Source organism: Equus caballus, chromosome 6 (assembly GCF_041296265.1).
Source record: "Equus caballus isolate H_3958 breed thoroughbred chromosome 6, TB-T2T, whole genome shotgun sequence".
In the NCBI taxonomy this organism is placed as follows: domain Eukaryota; kingdom Metazoa; phylum Chordata; class Mammalia; order Perissodactyla; family Equidae; genus Equus; species Equus caballus.
Window position 1 is genome coordinate 22,680,679 of NC_091689.1, and position 25,977 is coordinate 22,706,655.

At 47.6% G+C, this 25,977-nt stretch overlaps 1 protein-coding gene across 4 annotated transcripts in view; it reads right to left on the reverse strand.

Annotated features, from left to right (window-relative positions):
- Positions 1 to 25,977, reverse strand: part of IQCA1 (IQ motif containing with AAA domain 1) — a 162,499-nt gene that overhangs the window by 14,429 nt on the left and 122,093 nt on the right. For all 4 annotated transcript variants that reach the window (XM_070269560.1, XM_070269558.1, XM_070269561.1 and 1 more), the window contains 2 exons: positions 22,945 to 23,144; positions 8,834 to 8,920 (listed from right to left, as the gene is read on the reverse strand). In XM_070269560.1, coding sequence (XP_070125661.1) covers positions 8,834 to 8,920; positions 22,945 to 23,144 — 287 coding nt within the window. The remainder of the gene's footprint in view (positions 1 to 8,833; positions 8,921 to 22,944; positions 23,145 to 25,977) is intronic.

The window sequence follows — 25,977 nt, forward strand, 5'->3', positions numbered from 1 at the left end:
TAGATCTAACGTCTTTGTTGTTGTTAACGCCGTCGAGCTGACTGACTCTTAGTGGCCCTGTGGACAGCAGAGCAGAACCCGGCCCAGCCTTTTTGCTCCATCCTCTCCCCTTCTGGCGATGTATCAGGCAATGCTCTGCTGCCATTCACAGGGTTTTCATGGCCAGTTTTCTGGGAAGTGGGTGGCCAGGTCCTTCTTCCTAGTCTGGAAGCTCCACTGAAGCCTGTCCACCATGGGCGACCCTGCTGGTATTTGAAATCCCAGTGACATCGCTTTCAGCAGCCCAGCAACGTGCAGACACCAAAGGATGAGAACTGACAGATGGGGGGTGTGGTTCCCTGACTGGGACACAAACCCAGAACACAGTGGTGAGAACGCCGCATCTTAACCACTGGACCACCAGGGCCGGCTCTCTAGCATCTGCCTTGCACTTATCACTTCTTACACCCAGGCTGGTGGTGAATCTGCAAGCTCAATAATACTAGTAAGTAGCATCTCTTGAGTGCTTACTGTGCTCCAGGTAATTCTCTGAGTGCTCGACAAGGACGTCTTCACTTGGTCCTCATGGCCCCCCTAGCAGGGGGACACTGTCCTCACTCGCACTCGGGAGATGCAGACTTGAGGCACAGAGAGGCTGAGGGATGCCCTGAAGTCCCAGAGTTCACGAACAGGACCCCAAGTGAACACGGAGGCAGTGACTCCAGACTCCTGCTCCTCCCTCCACGCTGGGGTCCCCTGCCTCCAGGGAGGATGTGCCAGGGGGCTTGCTTGTCCCCCCACAGACCCCTTTCCTGGGTAAGGGCCTATCCCAATGGAGGGCTGTAAAGGAGACTTAAAGATATATTATTATTATATTATGTTACATGATGATTACTTATATCATTATTATGGTATACATATCAGCTTTATTGAGCTAGAATTCACATACCATACAATTCACCTATTTAAAGTAAATAATTCAGTGGTTGTTAGTATATTCACAGAGTTGTGCAACCATTACTACAATCAATTTTAGGACATTTTCATCCCCTCCAAAAAAACTATACCCATTAGCCGTCACCGCTCATTTTCCTCCAACCCCCTTCTCCAGACCTAGGCAACTACTAATTTGCTTTCTGTCTCTCTAGATCTGTATATTCTGGATATTTCATATAAATACAATCATACAGTATTCGTTGTGTGTGTGTGTATATGTGTGTGTGTCTTTGCTCTTTCATTTAGCATGATATTTTTGAGGTTCACTTATGTCGTGACATATATTAGTACTTCATTTTAATCACTGAATGATATCCATTGTATGGATATGCCGTATTTCATTTATCCATTTATGAGTTGATGGACGTTTGTGCTGTTTCTGCTTTTTGGCTATTGTGAATAATGCCACTAGGAACATCGGTGTACAAGCTTTGGTGTGGACACGTATTTTCATTTCTCTTGGGTACATACACAGGAATTGAATTGCTAGGTAATTTGGTTGCTCTGTGTTCAACCATTTGCAGGAATGTCAGAGTCTCCCAAAGTGGCCGCACCATTTTACAATCCTAGCAGCAGAGGACGAAGGTTCAAGTTTCTCCATATCTTTGTCAACACTTGTTTTTGTCTATTTTTGTTTTATTTAGCCATTCTGGCGGGTGTGAAGTGGTATCTCATTGTAGTTTTGATTTGTATTTTGTTGATGGCTAACGACGTTCAGCATCTTTCCATGTGCTTATTGGCCATTTGTATATGTTCTCTGGAAAAACGTGTATTCAGATCCTTTGCCCACTTTTTAGTTGGGTTACTTATCTCTTTATTATTGAGTTGTAAGAGCTCTTTGGACTTTCTAGACACAAGTCCCTTATCAGATGATTTGCAAATATTTTCTCCCATTCTGTGGGTTGTCTTTTCACTTTCTTGATTATGGCCTTTATAGCAAAAGTGTTTTTAGTTTTGATGCGATGCAATTTAATTTTTCTTTTGTTGCTTGTGCTTTTGGTGTCATATCTAAGACCCCACTGCTTTATCCAAGGTCACAAAGGTTTGTGCCTCTATTTTCTTCTAAGGGCTTTTACAATCTTAGCTCTTACTTTTAGGTCTTTGATGCATTATGGGTTGATTTTTGTATACTGTGTGAGGTAGGGGTCCAACTTCATCTTTTTGCAGGTGGCTATCCAGTTGTCCCAGTACCATTTGTTGAAAAGACTGTTCTTTCTCCATTGAATTGTCTTGGCACTTTGTCACAAAATCAGCTGACTGTCAATGTAAGGGTTTATTTCTGGACTCTCAGTTCTATTCTATAGATCTATACGTCTCTCCTTATGCCAGGACCACACTGTCCTGATTGGTGTAGCTTTGCTTTTCAGTAAGTTTTGAAACTGGAAAGTGAGAGTTCTCCAACTCTGCTCTTCTTTTTCAAGATTTTCTGGGCTATTCTGGGTCCTTTGAATTTCTGTATGAATTTTAGGATCCGCTTGTCAATTTCTGCAAATAAGCCATTTTGGAATTTTGATGGGGATTGCGTTGAACTTGTAGATGAATTTGGGGATTCTTGCCATCTTAACAATATTAAGTTTTTCAATCCGTTAACGTGATGTATCTTTCCATTTATCTGGACTTTCTTTGACTTTTTTCAAGAATGTTTCATAGTTTTCAGAATAGAAGTCTTGCACTTCTTTTGTTAAACTTATTTCTAAATATCTTACTCTTTTTGATGTTATTATATATGGACTTGTTTTCCTAACTTTTGATTTCATTGCAAGTGTATAGAAATAAGTTGCTTTTTGTACATTGATCTTATATCTGGCAACCTTGCTGAACCTGTCTTTTAGTTCTAATACTTTTTTAGTGGCTTCCTTAGGATTTTCTCCATATGAGATTATGTCATCTGCAAATAGAGATCGTTTTACTTCTTCCTTTACAATACGGATGCCTTTATTTCATTTTCTTCCCTACTTGCCCTGACGAGAACCTCCAATATAATGTTGGATAGAAGAGAAAACCTTAAGGGAAAAGCATCCAGTCCTTCACCATTGAGTATGACATGAGCTGTGGAATTTCTGTAGTTGCCCTTTACCAGATTGAAGTTCTTTTCTCTTCTTACTTTGTTGAGTCTTTTTTTTTTTTTTTTTATCATGAAGGGTGTTGGATTTTGCCAAATGCTTTTTTTGCAGCTATTGAGATGATGACATGGTTTTAGTCTCTCATTCTAATCATATAGTGTATCACATTAATTGATTTTTGGACATTAAGCCTGGGATAAATCCCGCTTGGGCATGGTATACAATCCTTTTTCTATATAGTCGGATTCAGCTTAGAGGAGACCTTTTGTAACGGAACTCACAGCAGAGAAAGAGATGGGGTTTTTACAGCAAAATAAATCCTGCAGGCTGGGCCTGAGGCCAGATCACCAGGCGTCTTCCTGCCATTTCCTCCGGTACCCACAGGAGTTCAGAGCCTGCTCCAGCTCCATCAGGAGGAAACAACGGCCCTGATTCCACCCTGGAAACACTCAGTGGTCATTGGGGAGAACAGAGGAACTCAAAAGAGGGCAAAGCACAGGAGGAGGATGATTTGGAATGAGACTTCCTGAAATCCTAGAAGTGGGCAGTTCTGACAATAAGAATGAAAACCTGTTCATGAAGGGGCTGCTCCCCCATCCCCACCCCAGGTCTTTACAGAAACCTGCCATTGCTCAGACTCATGCTTCTGGGCTGGCCTGGGCAGGGAGGGGTGTTTGCTGGGCCTTTACTTTGATTCTGAATTTCCCCTCGGGGGCCAAGCTGTGTGCAAAAAAAAAAAAAAAGAAAAAGCCCAAGGAAGGAACTCCGTTATAACGGGCAGATGATGGAGCAAATGCTTAAGTGCAGAGACTTCACTTCAGACAGATTCGATCTCAATCTTGGCTCTGCTCTTAACAGCTGTGTGACCTTGGGCAGGTTGCTCAACTTCTCTGAGCCTTAGTCCCTGCATCTGAGAAATGGGGAAAATCATAGAACTTAACTTATAGGGATGCTGAGAGGACTGCATGGCATACCGTGCCTGTCCGGCAAAGTGCTTAAAAAGGGAGTAATTATTCTGACATCCAAGTGCTGGTGGGAAATCAACGCCAGGTCTGCTCTAGTGAAGAGTAAAATTTTGAAAGGGGAGAGTCAGAAACACTGGGGGCTTTGTGATTCGGAGGAAACTGGCCAGATTGCCAACAGAGCTCAAAATGACTGTGTGAAAAGCTCCCATCAGTTCCTGTTGTATCAGACCGTGCGTCTTCAACTGCTCAGCTCTGGAAAGCTGCCTCCTGGCCTCTTGGCACTCCAGGAAAGCCCTCTGCTGAGATGCTGGAAGGCGGCTCCTCACAGGAGCACTAGCCCTGAGCCAGGAAACAGTCCACTGCACTTAGATGAGGCTTGGAGAGTTTGGCAATGTTCAGGATTCGTTTTGCTACGGTGGAGCCAAAGCCCGCTTATGAAAAGTGGCTATATTTTTTTAAAAAATTAAATAATCCTTTGAAAATGCAGGCGGAGCAGTGGGTAGTGATGGAGGAGGAGCTGGGGCAGGCCCTGCGTGAGTTTGTAGCGTTGTTGGGGAGGGGTCCCGTGGGGCATTCTGGGTGACTGCATCTGAGGCTGCGGGGAGAGCTGCGGGCTGGGGATCGAGTGGCGCAGTCGTTGGATTAGCCGTGATCTTGGAAGCCAAGAGATGGTGCCCAACGCAGGCAAGGAGAGAGAGGAAGGCCGTGCGCCTGGGAGGGAACCTCAGGGAGCAGCAACGTCTTTAAGGGGTGGGTAAAAGTGTGAGAAGGGGACACAGAAGACAGTGTTGGCGGGCTATGAGGAGACTGGGAGAGGGCAGGGCCGTGGATGCTAAGGGAGGAGCGAGTTTTACAAAATGGGGCATTTGAACCACGTTGAATATGGCAGAAAGGGAGAGGAAGGGGATCAAAGTGTTCACTGGCAAAACGGATGTCAAAGAAGGACTTTGTGAGAGCGGTTTCTGCGGAGTTGGAAGGCAGCAAGTGACAGTGTCGGCTGAGGAGTGGGCGGGGATGGTGGGAACAGACCGGGCTTTTAAGAAGCTTGATGGAGAAGAGTGCAGGCGGTGGGGGCAACTGGGACATGCGGGGTGCACACGGGAGCTGCGCAGAGACTGGTGGAAGGGGGACTGACCCAAGGGCCCTCGTGGAGCTGGCCGCTCTGTGGGGCAGAGACACACTTGCGTGGTCTCCCCAGTGGACTAGTCGCCATGGTGACAGTGATGTGGTCCACTGTCCTGAGGCAGGAGATGATATTGCTACCTGTGCATCCTGAGATGGCAGGGCCACTTGAACTTAATTAGTCTGTTCGGATAACAAATGTTGATCCTGGCTGCAGCATCCAGAGTGACATCCTAACTGAGGGTGAGACACAGCCCATCAGAAGGGGATGGAAAGGAAAGGTGAGGCCACTCCATCAGTGCTCCCTTGTGCTCGGGCCACCTGTGTTCCAGTTCAGAGCCACATCCATTACGCTGGAGGCCCACACACTCATCCATCAGGCCAGTCAACATCCCCACCGTCCCCGGGCCACCTCCACTGCCGCCGCCCCCCACCGCTGGGGCTGCCAGCCCCACGCAACTGTATTATTGTGGGCAATTTCAAATGAGTGCCTAGCATCCATGCAGCCATTTCACTTTGCTTTTCTGCAGTCCGCTCCACCGAGCCAGTGCCGCAGCCAGCTGCAACAAAGCGAGCCATGCCCTCGCGGAGGCCCTATTGTGATGTGGGGAAGGCTCCTGTGAGATGAGGTAACGGCGGGTAATGGTGCAGAAAATGCAGCCGCAGACGGTGGCGCCTCATTCTTTACCGCCTTCGCCTCTGCACAAACAACGGACCCACCGCGTTGGAGCCGCAGACGGTGGAGAGGACAGCTCTGCTCCCTGGAGGCGGAGAAGGGAAGGGGCACCATCCAGGCATCCGCCTGGGTTGGGGGTCTGTTTGTAAGAGTGTTGGGGATGGGCTTAGTAGGACCCTGGGTCTTCCTGAGAGTCTAGCCTTCTTGAGGGTGTTGAGGACGACGGGAGGGGACAGTGTGTGGTCAGGATTGTGGGGACTCCGGAGCTGTGCCTCTTTGGCTCTAAGACCCGCGGGCCCACGGGCAGTCCTCAGGATGTGGTTTAGCGTAGCCCGGGGGGTGGAGAGGGGTGGACGCGGGCGTAGTTGAAGCACGCGGGAGGGCAGACTGGGAAGCCAGTGGCTGGCACCCGGTGTCGTCTACCTGAGAGCGGCATCCAGTTGGAGAGCAGGGCTCAGCCTCTGCATTCGGACGGATGGAATCGTTTCTGAGTCCCAGGGCCACCTCTAACCAGTTGTGCGCCCTCTCGGATGGAGCCTTTGTCCTCTTCTGCAAATCCGTGGGAGGCTGCCCCCCTCCCAGGGTTGCTGGGTGCTTCCCTGACATATGCATGGTACTCCCAGGGCCTCCGCTTCCTGTCCTAGGCGTGGGGACCGGGTCTCTGCTTTGGGGGTGCTGTTGGTGTCGGGGCTGTGGGCAGTGGGCACAGCAGCCTCCTGGTTTTTCTGCAGGTGGAATTTTTCCCTGTGTCTCAATGCCTTTGGGACAGATGCTGGGGCAGGTGGTAGATGCTCTGCTGGGTTCCCAGGTGGCCGAGCGATGCACTGAGAAGCCACTGGTGACGCCTCCCGGATTCCTCTCCTCCGCGACGCAGCTGCTGCCCTTGCTGTTGGCCGGTCACCTTCAGAACGCGGATGGCCAGTGCTCGTGGCCGCCCCAGGCCCTGCTGGCTGAGGGACTCGGGTAAGGGAGGAGTCAGAGGCTGGGGGCTGGGAAGGAGAGCAGAGCTGGCCCAGCCCTGGCCCCAGAGGCCCAGGAAGGCACAGGAACCCTGCAGCCCTGCTCTCCGGGGGGGCAGGCCCAGGAGGTGGGGTGAGCAGGGACCCGTGGCCTGTGTGCAGCTGGAGGATGCCCATGCCGTGGTTCCCCGTACTCCGCTCTCCCAAAGTCGGGGTGTTGGAGCTGGGTCCCGGCCTGCTGGTCGGAGGGCGCACGCCTCTTGCAGCTCTGTCTGGACCGGGACGGCTCAGGCCCCCAGCTGGCCTTGTGGATGTTCAGGGACCAGGAAACTCCTCTTCTGTATTCACTAGGTGCTCTGCGGTTTATTCCAGGGCGTGATCCATGGTCTTCAGTGCAGTTAATATCCCGGACACGCAATGGACGCTTCCAATGCAAAGGTGGACAGAGTAAGTGTCCCATTTGTCCACAACAAAGACTCTGCCCCCAAAGGCTGTCATTTTCCATAGGAAGAAAACTGGTCAGCACCCATATCTGTGGGAATCAGAGGCTGTGCTGAGAGAACATCTCGGTGTCACCAACAAGAGGGCCGAGTCAGGTGACGGTTCTGGAGACTCGAGTCTGTCATCATCGCCACCTTTGCGGCTGTCTGTCCCCTTCCCATGCGTTCCCTTTAGGGGAGGCACCTACTGGACCCACATGTCATTCCCTGTCGTCAGCTCTCCCTCAAAGGCCCCCGTTAGCCCTGCCCCAGTGCTCCTTTGGCTCCCTTATAAATGAGCGTGTCACATGCCTCATGTTGTCCACCTACTCAGGTGTGCAGATGGGCGGACGGCTGAAGTTGCTGACAGCAAGCCGACAGCTCGAGGGGGTCCTGAGAGAGAATGCAAGGGGGGCTTCATGAACTCGGAGGCTGTTCTCCTTGAAACTCTTAGACAGTAAGGAAGTGGAAGCTCAGAGAGGTTAAGTTACTTGCTCACGGACACACAGCCAGCTAAGGTTAAAGGCAGAGCAGCCTGGAACCCAAGTTGCCCGACTTCCCACTCCCCAGGCTGATGTCCAGTGGGAGAGCCAGTAGCCCTTGTCCGTTAATGTGACAAAGCTTCTGATGACATCAGGTGTGTGTGACACCTTGGACCAAACACCGTGCTGCATCTCTCTTTAGCTTTCTCATCTGCTTCGTAGGAACTGCCTTCAAGTTTCCTCAGCGTGGACTTTTTTATTTTTCCAATGCACCCACTTCGCCAGCAGAGGGAGCTAACTACTACATTCCCGGATTAAATAATAAATGAGTCCTCTTAGTTTCTGAAATGACAGGGCAATCAAGGCTCATTTGGGGAAGGAGAGGTTGAGCTTTCGCTCTTTATCCAAATGATCTCTACCTGCTAAAAATGATGTATAATACATAAGGATCCAAAGTGATTAAAATCCTTATGAATTTAATCAGAAATTCACAGTTAACCACTATTTGCTTTGGTGCAAATTGATGTGGAATAACAATCATGTGTAGCTGCAATTTTTTTTTTTTTTAAACTTGTGGGAAATTTGCTGGCGATTGGTGGGGGGAAGTGCGGGGGAGGGGGGCCATTGAAAGGAGAGAAAAGAAGGAAGGAAGCAATTCAAAGGCGGTTCCCCCGAGGCCCCCAGTGCACGCACTTAGCAGTTTCATTGACGGCCTTTGTTCATAAATTTCAGGCCTTTTGCTATTTATTATTATGAACAATAGGAAATCCTAATCATAACTCCGATGTGTGCCGTCTACTCTGACGGAGCGGAGTTCTCCAGATTGTTTCTTACCTCCGAATCCTACTTGGGCTTGAAGCTCCCCCTCCCACCTTCTTCCATGCTTTCTTTCATTTTTTTTTTTTTTTTTTACTAAATTGTCTCATAAAATCAGACCACTGGATCCTTTCAAATACAGACAAATACTCAGCACAGAGAGCGACAGCTGCCCCTCTGCTTTGTTCCTCCCTCAAAAAAGCAAGACCTTCTCGAGAAGCAGAGGGGGGTCCCGGGTCAGGGGCCCCTCAGAGGAAAGAAAGGGCCAAATGAAGAACGGCTGGAGTAACCCTCACCATCCTTTCGGCGCTGGGGACTTTCTTGTAGAAGGTTTTTTCTGTGTCTCCGATCCACACCACGGAGGGCTGGAGCTGGTGGGCCACCTGCAAGGAGAAGGGAGGGTCTCGGTTGGAAAGGCAACTCGCTCTTGGGCATGCACTTGAGCCCCAGCCAACAGCATGACTTGACGGCTCCCTGTGATGGCTCTCGCGGGTGGCAGAGCCTGATGGGGCTCCACAGCACGCGCCACCGTACCCCTCCTCCCCTGCAGTGGGGGCACCACCGCGGCCTCCTCTCCCACCTTATGGACACCCTGGAGGGCTGCACATTCTATTCCAGGACGCTGAGCACCTCCACTTGATTTGGTTTGAAATAAACCAACGGTTTTCTGCTGCAAACAAACAGGGAATCGGGCCACGAGTTTTAATTACAGCCTCCTCGTCTGTTGCTCCCAGCTTTATTCAAGTTTGCTCATCGTGAGAAAAACCGTCTCAGCACAAGGGGCCCCCTGACGCCATTTGTTCGTTTCCGTGTGGCTGTGCCTTTGTGGCCAAGGTTTCGCCTGGAAAGTAGCTCTGAGCCGCTCCAGGGCGGGCTGGGCTCGGCAACAGCGCTGGGACTTACCCTGGGCCCGCGAATAATTGCCACACACCTAACGGTCTCTTCAAAGCGCCCCCATGAGAGCGAAGTTTGGGCGTTTTTGCAACAATTTGTGCTTTGTGCGAAATTGAGACAGATCAAAGCTGTCTCCAGCTACAGAGAATCCAGTGTTACGGACTCCTATTTTTATATTTCTTAAAACATCATTAAGGCAGCAGGCGTGATTTTTAAACCAAGACAGGCATTTAACAAACGATGGAAAAATCATCAGGAATGCTGTGGCCGTGCCTGGTCCCCCAGCATTATGTCCCAAGGGAAGCAGATTATGCACGTTCAAAGACAAAAGTGGATTTAACTGGATCCTGGTGCCAGTCCGACACCTGGGCTGGTGCAGTCATGGACCCCCCAACAGGGATGTTCAGAGAGGAATCAGTACCAGCCAACTACGGTTTGGCAGGCGTTACTTTTTAGACCCAGGACCACAGAGTTTAAGAATTCAGAATCGCAAGTTTTAATCCCAGTACTGAGGTGGCGTGGCATGGTGTGACAGTAACAATGAGTGCCAGCAGTTAGCGAGCAGCCGTGTGCCAGACCTGGGCCACACGCATCCACCTGGAGTCCCATGCATGGTCAGGGCCAGCACGGAGCCAGCACATCCTCCCCTCTGAGGACTTCACCTGCAATCACTTGTTCACCCTCACTGCTGTACTAGAAAGCAGGTACCATTATTATTATCCCTGTTCGTAGATGGGGAAACTGAGGCTCAGAGACGCTAAGTGACCTGTCCAGGGTCACACAGTTAGAAAGCGGCAGAAGCAGGCTGCAAGGCCGGGCTGATGGCTGCCGAGTCTGTGCTGGAAGCACGGCCACATCCACAGGTTCCCTCATTTGCTCAAGCCAGACACTTGGGTATCCGCCCTTGCCTCTCCAAGCCACATCTCACAATCCCAAAGTCTATCCATTTCCCTCCTAATCTCTTTCAACTCCATCAGTTAGCCCATTCTCCCAGTTCCTTACTTTAAGTCCCTCAACTTCTTTCCAACGTGGCCTAAAGTGTCACGGGGGCCACCTCCAAGGAACCATTGTTCCACCAAAGCTATTTTGAGTGTAAGTCAATATGACCCAGCTATCCCTCTACTGGGTATTTATCCAAAGAACTTGAAATCAACAATTCAAAGAGACTCATGCACCCCTATGTGCATTGCAGCATTAGTCACAATAGCCAGGACGGGGAAGCAACCCAAGTGCCCACCAATGGATGATTGGATAAAGAAGATGTGGCATATATATACCACGGGGTACTCCTCAGCCATAAAAAAGACAAAATTGTGCCATTTGGGACAATATGGATGGACCTTGAGGGTATTATGTTAGGTGAAATAAGCCAGACAAAGACAAGCACTGTGTGATTTCACTCACATGTGGAAGATAAACAAAGATGTGGATGAAGAGAACGGATTAGTGGTTACCAGAGGGGAAGGGGGTTGGTGGTAAAGGGGCACATAAGGATGGTGATGCAGAAAGACTAGACTATTGGTGGTGAGCACGATGCAGTCTATACAGAAACCGATATATAATAATGTACACCTGAAATTTACACAGTGTTATAAGCCAATATGACCTCAATAAAATAATTTTTAAAAAATCTTGCCTACTTCCAGCCCCCCAACAAAAGTAAGAAACGAGATACTGTCTGTAAAAGGTTTCCAGCTTCTTAGGCAAAAGATATTTTGTTTATAATAACAAAGGCAAGATCTTATTCTTTTCAGCCCCTCTTAAAAAAATCTTAGTTTTAGAACTGAAACCAGTGGAAAAACAATTTTCCCAGAAACAATTGTCTCCTGTCTTAGGCTGAACTGTGCTCTTGTCGATGCCACAGACCTCGCCTCTCCCATGGCCATCTGGCAAGCAGAGGATTTTCCATAGTTTTCATTTGTGCGCCTCTCTTCTCCCAATCCAGCTTTTCTTAATGGGAATCGCAGATGTGGGTACCAAGGACTTCAGTGGCACTTTTCCTCTTTCTGCTTTTAACAAAGTCAGCTGCCTGGATGGACTTGAGATACAGGAATCTTCTTAGCTGGGGATCCTTTTCAGACCAACAGTCTTATTTCTGGCACCTTGTTTAAAGTTGTTTTGAAAACCTGGCCCCACCGTTCCATTGAATGTGGAAAGTTAACCATTGTTCCCTGAACTTGATGCTCTTTCAGAGCGCATGGGGAATTCCACACTTCCTGTATTTTTCACACACACCTGTGCAGGAATTTCTTTCCCAGGCCCCGTCACCTGCTTCAGGGCCCACAGGGCTGTGTGGAGGACTCTGGCGGTGACGTGGTTTGGAAGTGCTCCATTATGATCAAATGAAACAGAAAACATTTCCCAAGAGAGTTCTTTCATGGTAACAATACGAGGAACGTTTATTTGCAAAGTGTCTTGGTATCTACGGCACCATTCTGCCCTCCCTCGCCACGTGCCACATACCATGCCAAGCACGTCCCACACCTTCCCCCCTTTTATACTTGAGGTCACTGAGGCAGAGAGAGGGGCAAGGAAAGTGCCCCACAAGCACCGGAGAAGTGTCAGACCCCGAATCAGACCTGGGTCTGCCCAACACCCCAGGCCTGTGCTGTGAACCAGGCAGCACGCTGCCATGTTGCGTGGGACATATGAGGCCTCTTCCAGAGCATCTCGTTACCCTTGACCTGTATCTTCCACCATCATCTTTCATTCCAGCAGGACGAACTCTAAAACTATCACTCTCTTGTCCTCCTGAGCCTGAATCTCTGATTTTCCTGACCTTCCTGAGTGGCCAGCTGGTCAGGGGACACCTGGTGACCGTGCTCAGTTCTGGGCAGAGAAGAGAGGCATGGAAAACTGGGCATTCCCAGGAGGAAAACCTCCTACCAGGAAGGACCGAAGGCACTGAGGCTCTTTTCTTTGGGTGAAAGAAGACTCAAGGGGGTAAGTTAACTGTTTTCAAATAGTTGAAAGACAGTCATAGGGAAGAAAGACTGGCTGTATTATTTTTGGCCCAGCATGTAGAATGAGAGCCATTCTCTCATCTCTTCCATCAAGAAATGTTTACAGAGGAGCGTTGACGCGCCAGACACTGAGCTAGGTGCCCGGGCCCCTGCCCTCAAGGAGCCCCCCAGTAGAAGAGGAGGCAGACGTGAGGCTGTGAGGGTGGCCTGGGGCTGCAGCCAACGATGGAGTGGAGCCATGGGAATGGATGGAGGGATTCCCAAGTAAAGGGGGAGAGTGGATGAGGGCACACGAGGGCTGGAGGTGGGACCACCAGGTGAAGACGTTGATGGGGTGGGGGGGGTGCTGAGAAGGAAGAGCAGCACCAAAGAGGACAAAGGGGCACAGAAGACAGAGCCGTCCCCAGAGCCCAGAGAAGACACAGGTGCAGGAAGGGAGTGGGCAGCGGCGGCCAGTGCTGGCCTGAGGGTCTGATGACCAGGAGGTCACTGGTGTTGTCTCAGGGCATGGAGGGGACAGAAGCCACGTGTCAGGGAGCTGAGGTACGAATGCAACAGAGACAGAGACAGAGACAGAGAAAGGTCTTTCAGAAAGATGGGCAGCGCAGAGTTTGGAGATGGCGTGGGATGGGGAGGAAAGGGGGCAGAGATGACCTTGGAGATAAGAAGGGCTGGTCTTCCTTGCGCCACGGACCTTCTGCCACAGGCAGTGCCGGTGACACAAGGGACATTTGCCGATGCACCGGGGCTGAGCTCTGAAGACAGGTCTGCCAGAAATTCGGTCCTTTCTGACTGTTATTGCAAATTCATTAGTAAAGATTTCAGAATACATATGCAGACTGACTTCAACAACGCTCTTCACCCCCTCCATTGAGAACTTCCTATCTTTGCAGACTTTTTTCCGTATTTGCACAATTGAAATTGTTCCACATTCGCTGCTTTATATTCTTGTTCCCTTAATATGAAATTTCCTTCTCCAACATCATTTTAACATGCTGTCTCATAATTTATTGATCTAGCCCCTGTTTTTGAACACGTGGATGGTTTCTGCACTCTAACTAAACCACAGTGCTCAGAGCACTTTTGGGCACATGACTGGTCATTTCCTTAGAACACCACCAGAGTCACGAGAAGCTACAGGGTCGGCAGGCTGTGTGTTGTTCATGTTTTTATGTGTGTTGTCAACCTGCACTCCTGGGAGGTCTCAATTTATACTCCCTCCAGTCCTAAGAAGTGGATCTGGCTTCTACACTCTTCGCAACAAGTATTAGCAATAAAAAAAACCTCTTTGCTAATTTGTTAATGAAAAATGGTATCCTTTGCTCTTTTCATTTTCATTTAGCGATGAAAAGCCGTCATTTAAATTACTCACAGATAGTTTGAGGTCATGGGCAATTAAATGTAATTAATTCATAATTGAACTTTTCGGAAGTTACAAAAGGTAATTTACTTCAGCTGCCAGTAGAGGGCTCTTCAGTCCCAGCAAATATCGCTACAGGTTTTCAGTTTTGTGTCACTTCTGGAATAAAGACGAATTTCCACCCACATGTGCTTTGTCAGATTCTTGGAAGCTCGAGCAAACAATTAAGACATCTCCCTCGATGTGAGTTTTATGGATTTGATCTTCTGTATCCTCCAAAGAGACGTTGTCAAACATTCACCATCAGAATTAGATTCTCTTGGGTTAGGATATAATGGCTTAACGATGAAAACCTGTTTGTGTTTGGCATGCTTGAGTTAGTAACAAGATCTGCTCAAATGACTCTTGGAAGCCTTGGAAGTTCTTTTCGAAAGGGTCCTATTTTGCTTGCCAAAGAGAACTCCAGGAAAACACTAGCTACTTTTTTCAGTGGGTGTGTCTCAGTTTACCAAACTGAAAAGGATCATCCATCCATTCACCCATCCATCCACCCATCCATCCAGCAGTCTATACACCCATCTACCTTTCCATCCATCCATCCATCCATCCATCCATCCATGCACTCATCTACCTACCCATCCATCCACCCATCCATCCATCCATCCATCCATCCATTCTTCCATCCATCTACCCACCCACCCACCCACCCATCCATCCGTCTATCCATTCCATACATATTTGCTGAGCATCTATGATGTGTCAGGCTCCACGGTGGGAGGCAGGGGACATCTGGGAACTGAGAGACATGGTCCCTGCCTGCAGAGTATGTAGCTTCCCACATCTGAATGGGAGCTGCCGGGCACAGTCATCAGGCAGCCACCAGCGAGGTGCCGCCATATTGGGGAGGAGTTGGAAAGGTATGGGTTATTGGAGAGCTGGGGCTCACTTTCCTGCACTGCAGTCACTTAGATTCTGTTTAAATACTTTAATATACTTAATATGTGAAGACATTTTGTTCTGTATTTCCACTATTTTAAAGTGCTATTTTAAACTTCTATTTCCCTGCATTAGCTTTTACGAGATTGTGGAAGTTACTTCAAGTCCTCACTGGGTATTAGCTGGCATAAACCATAAATGATAATCAGAAGAAGAGCAGAGGTGTATTAAAGAGTCAGGAGCTTGGCTCAGCCTACCCTGGATGGAAAGGAAGGCAAACTGAGGCAGAGGAGAGGACCAGGAGGGAGTGGGGATGCAGGCACAGTTGCTAGACTGTGACAGGTGATGCGGGGGGAGCCAAGTCAGCGTTAGTGACAGGAACATGTGGACGCTATTGCTGATTGTCAGGCTGTACTCCAGAGGAAGGTGTCTGGACGGTGCCAGCCATCAGGCTTACAAGTCATCCGGACTTTCCTCGGAGCCCTCTCCTCCTCCCGGCCCACTCCTGACTACACTAGGGCCAATGGATTCACGCCAGACGCACGGACTCTGGGCCAACTCTGAGAAGCACAGGGGTGGATGCCGTGTGCAAGGCCAGACTCAGCCTCCCACGGCACGTTTTACCCACATTTCAGGCACCCTCTGCTGTAAGTGTTTCCAAGTCGGTTAAAAATCTTAATGCCTGTGGCATGGCGCCGGGTCCCAGCTCGTCCCTGTTATGCCAGCACAGAACAAGAGCAGATGCCCACTGTATTGACGGTGACTTACAGCCTGCAGAATGTTGTCACAGAGCCTCCTGAGAGACGACGCCCGGGGCATCTGCAGTCTGGCGCCCTCTCCCCCTGCGGAGTCCACCCCACCTCAGGGGGTACGTGGGACTGCTCTGGAGTTCCCGCTCAATTTTGCTGTGAACCTAAAACTGCTCTAAAATATAGAGTCTATGTAAAAAAAAAATCTTTGATGCCTACGTCCGCTCCCTTCCTCAACCTGAAACTGTCTCCAGGACACAGTGGAAGGGGACCTGGATTTCAGATGGCAGACCCATCAGGTCTTACGGTCACCAGTCCCTGCCTTCCTGCAACAAAGGGCTACGTCCTGTTTCTCTCTCTCCCCTCCTCTCCCTTCCCCTCCTCTCTTCTCTACCTTTTTCTTCTCTTCTCTTCTCTCTCTCACTTGAGCAGCTGTTTTTTGGGGTCAAGTGTAGATCTTTGCTTTCTCCTTCTTGCAAAGGTGGGACTAACATATTTATTACACATCTGTGTGCTTAAAACAAAAATCACCCACCAATAGCAACAATGCCTTTGTTTGCATTATTAACCAGGAGGAGGAGTCTCCGTAAGCTATACAAACAGAGCTGGCTGGGCTCCCCATCGCCTGACTCCTGGCCCAGCTGTTGACACCAGCACATCTGGGCAGGATCCTCTGGCCTGAGGCCAGAGGCTGTTGGCTGTGAGCCCAATGAGGAGGCACCAGCAGCATCGCAGCCTCCTTTTGTCCGGGCTCGCAGGCCAGTGTGGGCCACGTGGCCTAGACCGGACACTGGCTAGGCGGCCTCCGTAGGCTGCTCTGCCAGCTCTCCCTCCGGTTGTAGCCCTCAGTGGCCGGATCATGTGCAAAGGAAGGGAGGGAGGACGCGAGGACCACGGGGAAGAGACAACATCTCTCCCAAGACGCAGAGCTCAGGATGAGGAGTTCTCTGCTCCGGCCTGCTTTCCTGGGCTCAGCCCGTCCCCGCTGGCCTTCTCATGAGGGGCTGCACGGTCATGGAAGGGGGAACTCAGGAAGAAGAGCCATCCCGGGCGGGTATGCCAACAGGATGCAACAACTTCCAGTTCCTTCATGGTCTCATGCCGCAATGTCCCCCGCTGATACTTTGGCCCAGGAATGGCCTTGCCCTTGGGTCACCAAGAAGGCACAGGGCCGGGAGTGACGGAACCTTCACTCCCCCAGAGGCTGGCTGGGGGCCATGTGACGGCTCTGCACTCAGAGCTAGGCTTAAATCCAGATGCCAGCCCTTTAGCTCTTTTGTCTTTTTGCTCAAATTAAGCTCTCTGGGCCTGAGTCTTTTTTGTCTGTAGACTGGGGACATTAATTCCTGCCTCATCAGGGATGGGTGCAATTAAAAAAGACAGTGTGTAAAACTCCTCAGCACATGTTGGACTCCTGGCCAGACAACGAGAGTCCTTCCTACTCCTCCACACCCAATTTACTGCTATAAACCCGAGGAGGCTGGTGTCTTGCCTTCGTAACTTCTTTTGTCCACAAAACATATGTTAAATATTAATCATTTACATGTGTTCCTTAATTGTCAGAAACATTTCTGTTTCCTTGTGAAATGGATCTCTATTCTTTTCCACATATAGGTTTTGTAGAGGAGAGAATTTTAAATAACATTTGTTTACTTGTACAGTAATCACATTTCTTTCTTTTTTTTAATATTTTGAGGAAGATTAGCCCTGAGCTAACATCTGTCGCCAACCCTCCTCTTCTTTTGCTGAGGAAGACTGGCTCTGAGCTCACATCCACGCCCATCTTCCTCTACTTTATATGTGGGATGCCTGCCACAGCATGGCTTGACTAGTGGTGCCATGTCCACACCCGGGATCTGAACCAGAGAACCCTGGGCTGCCGAAGCGGAATGTGCACACTTAACTGCTACACCACCAGGCCAGCCCCATGCAATCACATTTCTTAAAGGAACCCCCCCAGCTGTTAATCTATTGAAGTTATTGTGTGTCAAATAAAGGAACCCTCCAAAAGTAATGGTAACAAAATGGATTTGATTTCGTTCTTTTGAAATGAATCAGAGACTCTCATCCCCAGGGTGTTTCCACGTGTGCAAGGTGTTGTGGGTGAAGCAAATGCCACCAGTCAGAAGTGAGATTATGAACAGTTTCCTCTTGTGTTTTTTTTTTTTTTTTTTTTTTTTGGTGAGGAAGATTGGCCCTGAGCTAACGTCTGTTGCCAATCTTCCTCTTTTTGCTTGAGGAAGTTTGTCACTGAGCTAACATCTGTGCCAGTCTTCCTCTATTTTGTATGTGGGATGCCACCACAGCAGGGCTTGATGAGCGGTGTGTAGGTCCACACCTTGGATCTGAACCCGAGAACCCTGGGCCACCAAAGCAGAGCATGTGAACTCAACCACCATGCTACGGAGACTTAGTTGCATTCTTTACTCTCTGGAGATGAATTCAGTAACAGGAATTCTTTATAAGAAGACGTGATGAGTAACCAGGCCCTTCTGTTATTTCACCTTCTCCAGCAAATGCTACAGATCTTGCTGTACTCAAGCCACGGGCCCCGTTCTATGGCTCACATAACACAGGAACGCACTATGGCTTCCTGCCATTGCTTTACCAGCATGGGCATAATTTCCCGCTTTCCCTTGGTTAATTAAAAGCAAATACCTCTTTGCAAGGCAGATAGCTGCTCTGTCAGTCACGCCAGGATGCAGGGGCCTCGCTGTGTGCGATTTTTAATTGAATGACTCCTACTCCTGCGACCTCTGGGTCTTTCATTAATCAGTTATATACACAGGGAAGGTGAAGCTTAATGAGGTGTGTGTCAGGCACTCTGACACGGAGTGGCCTAGGTGGATAAATGTGCTGTTCCACATTTTGATAAACTGACATTCAGCATTTTGTGGTCCACGTAATGTCAGTTTGCAATGATTCTAACAAATGCAAAGACAGTTTATCTGATGTCAAGAAAAAACCTCTTAGCAGCAGGAACAAATAATTTCCTGAGCGTGAGAACATCATGATGACATTATGTTAGCTGTGTCCTAGAGTCACACCAGGAGTGACTGAGCCATGTGGTAGGTGGGAGAAGAGAGGTGTAGTTCAGCCCTACTTCAGTGAGAGTCTGAATAATGGTTATCAAACCTGGCGGCTCTGGATCCAGACTGTGCATCACATTGCAACCCAGCAAAATTACCTAAATGCTCTGTGCCTCAGTTTTCTTATCAGTAAAATGAGCATAATGATAGTGCCTATCTCATAAGGCTGTTGTGAGGATGGAATGAATTAATACAGAGAAATGTAGAAAAGGATCTGGGATATATAGATGCTTATGAAATGCCAATTTCTATATTTGTGTGCTTCTGTCTGTTACTTGACAATGTCAACAAAATGTGGTGTTTAGAATGAATGAATTTAGGTGTTCTCTTGGGCAAGAGACGGGTTTCTTTTACTTTTCCTCCAAGGAATTTAGTGCTTAGAGTTGGTGGTTAAGAACACAGAGGCCACAAATCAGGCTGCCGGTCTTTAAATTCCAACTTGCCTTGAAATCCTGGGCTAACTTGGGAAGTGTGCACGCAGGAGGGAAGATTCCAAGAAGCTTGGTGGAAAGCAAGAGCTGGAAAACTAAAAGAACTGAGCACAGATCCGAGCTTATGCCAAGTTAGAGGAGCTTGGTAAACACCTCAGGCTTGCTATGGAAGCCTCAAAGTAAAGACTATATTCCAGGATGAAGGGATTTACTCTGGACTATGGGCAAAATCAAAACAGATCCCCACACTGACAAAATGGAAAACAGAGACTCTGTAAGTTCAAGCTGATCAGTCAGCGATTTAACTGGCTTTTAGGACAAAGCTCAACATGCTTCAGAATGTCAACAACATATCATCCCACAATGTCTAACATACAATAAAATAATTATTAGTCATATGAAGAAACAGGAAAATGTGATGCATAGTCAAGGGAAAATCAGCCAAATAGAAACATTCACCCAAAGATGACCCAGTATTGAAATTAGCAGATAAAGATCATAAGGCAACTGTTAAGTCAAGGACTTAAAGGAAAAGATAGTCATATTGAACGAACAGATGGAGAATTACAGCAGAGAAACAAAGCCTACAAAAAATAAGCAAATTTAAACTCTAGAACTGAAAAGGAAAATATCAGAAGTACAGAATCAGTCCATAAGATAGGTTTAATAGCAGATTGGAAATGGTAGAAGAAAGGGTAGATAAACTTGAATACAGACTAATAGAAATTATCTGATGTGTCAACTGGAGAGAACAGAATCTCAGTGACTTGTGGAACAATATGAAACAGTCAAATATATATGTTATTGGAGCCTTAGAAGGAGAGGAGAGAGAATGGGGCAGAAAAAATATTTGAGGAAATAAGGGCAAAAATTTCCCAAATTTGATTTAAAGCATATATTGACAGATTCAATGAGCACAGTGAGCCACAAGCACTTTAAGGACAAAGAACAAACACAAACATCTAGACACATCAAGTGAAACTGATGAAAACCAGAATAAAAAGAAAATCTTACAACCATTCAAAGAATAATGACACATCACACACAGGAGATCAACAATTTGAATTTTTGATAACTTTTCATCAGAAACAATGGAGGGAAGAAGACAATGGAAAAACATCCTTAAAGTGTGGAAAGGAAAATGTATCAACTCAGAATTCTATGTCCAGCAAAAATATTCTTCAAAAATGGAGGCAATGCAAGGCATTTAAAAATAAAATGAAAGCTAAGAAAATTTGAGGCCAGCAGACCTGGACTAAAAGAAATGCTAAAGGAAATTCTTCAGCTGAAAGAGAAATGACACCAAGTGGAAACTTGGGTCAAAAGAAAGGAGTGACGAATAACAAAAATGGTAAATTTGTGGGTAAGTGTAAAATACTACATTTTTTCCTCTTAATTTCTTTAAAAGACAAACAACTAATGCAAAAATAACAATACTCTAATGTGGTGTTTAAAACATTTCTAGATGTAAAATGTATGATAAAAGCATAAAGGACAAGGGATAATAAATGGATTACACTATTATAAGGTTCTCACATTTTATGTAAAATAGTACAGTATTAACTCTATGTAGACTATGATAAGTTAAAAATGACTATTGTAATCTGTAGAGCAATCACTAAAAAATAAGAAAGAGGCATTGCTAAGAAGACAATTGAGGGATGCAAATGAAATACTAAAAAGTACTGAGTTAACCCAAAAGAAGGCAGGAAAGGAGAAACAGAAGAATGAAAAAAGAACTGGAACATATGGAGAAGAAACAGCAAAATGGTAGACCTAACTCAACCATAGGAATAATTGCATTGAACGTAAACAGAGCCGATGCTCCAACTCAATGGCATATGTTGTCAGACTGAATAAGAAAGCAACGCTCAACCACGTGCTATGCGCAAGAAATGCACTTCCACTATAAAGACATTGAAAATAAAAGAGTATAAAAAAAGCTGATGCGGCTCTATTAAGAGCAGGCTAGACAGACTTTAAGACCAAGAGTATTACTAAGACAAAAAGGGACATTCCATCACGATAAAATAACCAATCAGGAAGACATAACAATCCTGGACGCGGCTGCATCTCATAACTTCAACATCTGGGAGACAAAGACGGAACTGAAGGGGAAAATACAGAATCCCACAGCCACGGTTGCGGGTTTAACACTCTCTTTCAGTAATTGATAGGACAAAGAAACAACAACAACAAAACAATTAGAAAATGAAAAAGCTAGTTAGAGAATGAGAGAAAACATTCGTAATACATGTATCTGACAAAGATCTTGTATCCAGAATATGTAAAGAACTCTTACAAATGGCAAGACCAATAGTCCAGTGGAAAGTAGGCAAATGGCTTGAACAGACATCTCAAAAAAGAAGTTATACAAGGACCGAAAAGCACCTGAAAATGGTGGTTCACAGTTGTACACATTTTTCAAAGCTCATGAAAATATACCCTTAAGATTTGTGCAATAGTGCAGGAGGATAAAGAAGAGAAGGACCTAGGTTTGAATCCCGATTCAGCCGCTTGAACTCGGTAGCCTTGGGCAAGTTACTAAGGTCTCAGAGCCCCATCTCTTTATCTGTAAATGGGGATTAGGACGGACTCTTCACTGGGCTGCTGTGAAGGTTCCATAAAACGAAACAAAGCTGTGAGACACCCAGCCCTGTGAGGCGCTCTATTAAATAGCTCAACAGTCTTTATTCTCTGTCGACCTTCTTCCTCTCCTTTCTCCCAGTTCTTCCAAATTCCTTTCCATGGATTCCTTTAGGACCAGCAAGGGAGAAATGGAGAGCGGGGAATGTCCTAACTTGCCACAGGGTTGGACCATTTGGCTAAGGGAAGAAACCCCATCACCATCAGTTTCCCACTTATGGCCGCTAGGATGATACAGAAAAGGAACCATTCCTATGAGCAACCGTTTATTATAACCACTCCCCATGCTTTAGAGGCCCCTGGAAAGTGTATGCAGAACTGACGTCTAGCCCCACATATGGGATGGTCCCTGCTCTGTGTACATTTTGATATAGCAAAAGCTGGCTATCTGGCATTCTAGCAACTAAAAGCGAATTGAACAGCAGAAGGATAACCTTGAGGTACTCAACCAAATAAAAATGAAATCTTGTGAAGTTGTAATATCACATATAAATATTCTGTACCAAAATGCTTTAAAACTTGGTAATCCTTGTGTGTGTGTGTGTGTGTGTGTGTATACATATATGCATATTGCGTCTATATGTAACTGTGATTATCTATCTATCATCTGTCTATCATCTATCATCCGTCTATCATCTATCTATCACCATCATCTTCTATATCTGAACTATATAAGAGAATCATTGCTTTTAGGGTCGACAAAGCACCTCAATATCATTCGGTTTGACTCGTTCATTTTGGTGATGACAAAACGGAGATCCAGGAAAGTGAAGAGCTCATCTAAGATAAGAGCTGCGGAGTGCATGGATCTTTTAGGACACTGGGTTCTCTAGCCCTGCCATATAAATGAGCATTTACATTACTGTGGTCAGCTTGGCTTCCTGCAGGCTCCTCTTATTAGCTGTGTCAGGAGCTGATGTGCAGAAGGTACCATACATTGGCAATTGATCATGTGAGAAAGAATACCCCAAAATGCAAATATCTGATGCCATTATTGAGGGGAGATGGGCTAAAAACAGATATCATCGATTTAATTTTCAATGAGACGTGGGAGCATTCCAGGAAGGATTCCTGTGGCAGGAGGAGGCTGATCTGGATGGCACAGCAGGGTGTTTATGCAAAGAAAGAAGCTGTCTCTAACTTTTGGATGCTCAGCCAGATGCAATAAGTAAGTAATTTACAGGAGGATGCAATCGGGAGGTTTAAGAGGGACGTGCCTGTCAGCCAAAGGAAATTAACTGCAAGGGTCCGTGCTAGCTGCTTTAAGGAAACTAATTGCAGGATTTGAAAATGTAGTTTGAAAGACAGAGAACTGGAAACCAAGACATGTAACAGATACCTTGAAGACCATATGCAGCATCATTTGGAGGCCATTTTTGCCGGGGTATTTCCCCGCAATGTTGGCTGCGGACAAGTCGAAGAGGTTGGCTCCCGTTTCGGTACAGATGGCATGGACCAGCATTTTCTTCCCTACCCCCGACGGCCCTGCCAACAGCAGGGATTTCACCAAAGGAGCTTTCTCGTGCACTGCTGCAGAACCTAAAAAAGGCAGAGGAAAGGCTCTAAAGTCCTGCCAAGAAAATATGTGGTTCCTAGACTCAGATTCCTCAAGGCCATGACTCCACGGATCGACCCCCGTTTCTGCAACAGTGATGGATGTGTTGAAAGTATTTCGAAGCAGAGGCACGCCTTCTGTCTCAGCTGGCTCACCTTTAACGTCTATGTCGGGGCTCGAGGTGCAGCCATAGGGTCTCCCTGGGTATTCGGTACATCGCTTCTCTCCTATCCCTCATCCTAGTATTTTCCCCAAACTCATAAATTTAAAGAACATTCCTGCAATAACTTACCTCTGGCATTTTTCGGGGAGGGGGCTGGAGGCTTCTCTGCTTGTCAGCGGCAGCATTACATCCTTTGAAAGCTTGGCAAGAGGAATGTGGAGGCGGGTGGGGAGGTGGACTGGGGAGTGTTCATTAGTTGTTCTTAGGAGGCAAAAGGAAAAACCAAGATCCAGGTGGCAGTAGCCTGGACATTCTTCTGCCCTGGTGTCTAGCCTGTCGGTACAGGCAGAGTCAACCTGACACCTGATAATAAAGTGACTTGAGTTATTATGCAGTCACTCTATGCCTCGTGCTCTCAACCACACTGTCCACCTCCTTCGAGCCCAGATTGGGACTCTGGCTTGAGTATCTTCTGTGCTCCTGAACCCAAGTGGAGCACTTGTGGGCACTGAGTAATTATAAAGTGGATGGAACTAAATCCTGGCAAGTGCTTGTGATGGAAACATTGACCATCATGCTAGTTTGCTTTTGGTCAACTACTGGGTACTTTTTTTTTTGGTGAGGAAAATTGGTCCGGACCTAACATCTGTGCCCATCTTCCTCTACTTTGTGAGACAGTGCCACAGCATGGCTTGATGAGCAGTACATAGGTCCACATCTGGGATCCAAACCCGCGAACCCTGGGCCGCCAAAGCAGAGCTTGCCAACTTCTGGGCACTTTTTGATCAGCTGCAAAATATATCAATATTATACTAATTATTGAGCTTTCCTTTTTTTTTTTCTTGTGTAGTTGAAAAGATATAAGGAATTTACCTAATAATTAGAAACAATTTTTATGGTTACCTACTATAGTCCACATAAACTTGGAAAATAGTTTTGAGCAAGTTCTGTTTCAAATGAGATTACTAGGCTTGCTTTATTTGCGATTAGTGAGGAATACAGTCAAGTAACGTGATAAAGGAGACACCGTCTTCCAGGACAGGAGAGAGATGCCATTCCTTGGGTCTTCCGTTCAACTCCTAGGTATTGAGGGCTGTTCAGTTGGTGTCCTGGCCGGGGCTGTTGGGGGTTCCAATGTGGAGAAGCCTCAGGATTTGCTGTAAAGAGTTTATGGTCAGGAGGGGAGCTAAACCTGAGCGGATGTGACTAGAACGGGAGGCGAATAGTGCTAAGATCCATGAGAGCCACAGAGAGTTCAGAGAGGAAACTAATGCCAGCTTGGCGGATGGGGTGGCTCAGGCCGGACTTCAGGAGAGGGTGGCATCTGATCTGGCCTCTGAAGAAGGGGCAGAATTGGAACGTGTAGTGAAGGGGACGTTTGAAAAGATTCCAAGGGAGCGGGGACACGATGACGGCAGGCCTGGAGCGGGAAGTCAGGTGGGTACTGGGTGAATGGCAGATAATTCTGATTGGCAAGGTAGCAGGGGACAGCAAGGGGTGGGGACACAGACTGCTGCCAGCCATAGAGGTCCCTAGAAGGTAGTTGGGGGCTGCAGATTTGCTGAGGGTGCTGGCTGAGGCCCAGGGGCAGGGAGAGGTCCTGAGAGGGGTGGGCGGAGGACAGAATAGTGCTGAGGACAGAATCTGGGGAGGGGGCAGCAGCAGGGACAGGCACAAGGGCGGGAAAGACCCAGGAGCATGTGTGTCATTTACTCCATGGAAGTGACTTTCCAGAATGAAGGGAGTGGTCACCAAGGTCATTCAGAGAGGTGAAGAGGCCGGTCCAGGAAGGCCTCTGCACCTGGGGTGTCGCTGACTTCTGGACAGCGCATCAGATGGGGTTGGGGTGGCTGGGGAGTCAATAGGGGCACACAGGTCAGTGCCCACAGCTCTTCCTGTCCATTTCACTTTTTAATGGCGGTTTTAAAAAAATCTGTAGACTGACTAAGAGACAGAGGAAATCTGCAGGCTTTTGTGCATTCACCCTTCTCAACGTTGGCAGGGTTAAAGATTCACAGGGAGGCCAGTGTCCTGTGTCCTAACCCTGGACTCTAAAACGCTTACTCATCTGTAAAAGCAGGTCCAATGTCCACCTGGATGGGTTCTGCTGGGAAGTGAGACAACGTATTAAAACTCCTGAGCAGCTGTTTCTGCTCCGTGAGCACCCTTGCCCCTTCCTTCTCTCCCTCCACGCTCTGGGGGGACAGTAATATTTCCTGGACAAAGGGGGAATGCTGCCCAGGTGCTTCCTGGGCATTCCCTTATCTGCCCAGGGGGCTTTCAAAGCTTTAATCTGGTCCTAGGAGCCCAGGCTGAGGCTCCTGAAAGCCTGGAGGCCAGCAGGAGCTTGTGAGGCTTGGCCAGGGCTGGAGAGTGGCCTTGCAGTGGGTCCTCAGTGCCCTGTGCCGAGCGACCCCATTGGTTCGTCCTGGCAAGAGTGACCTGAGCGACTGGGGCCAACAAGCACACTCCTTTTTGTAACAGGATCCTACTTTGCATGTATGAAATTTCAGCGAAGCACTCGAAGGCTGATCAGCGAATGCACTTCTCTGTCATCCTGATCTGGTTGTGCATTACACACACACAGACCGGTCATGAGAACAAGTGCCCGCTGCCTGTGGTCCTGGAGAGGTCGGTAGCCCATAGGGACTTCA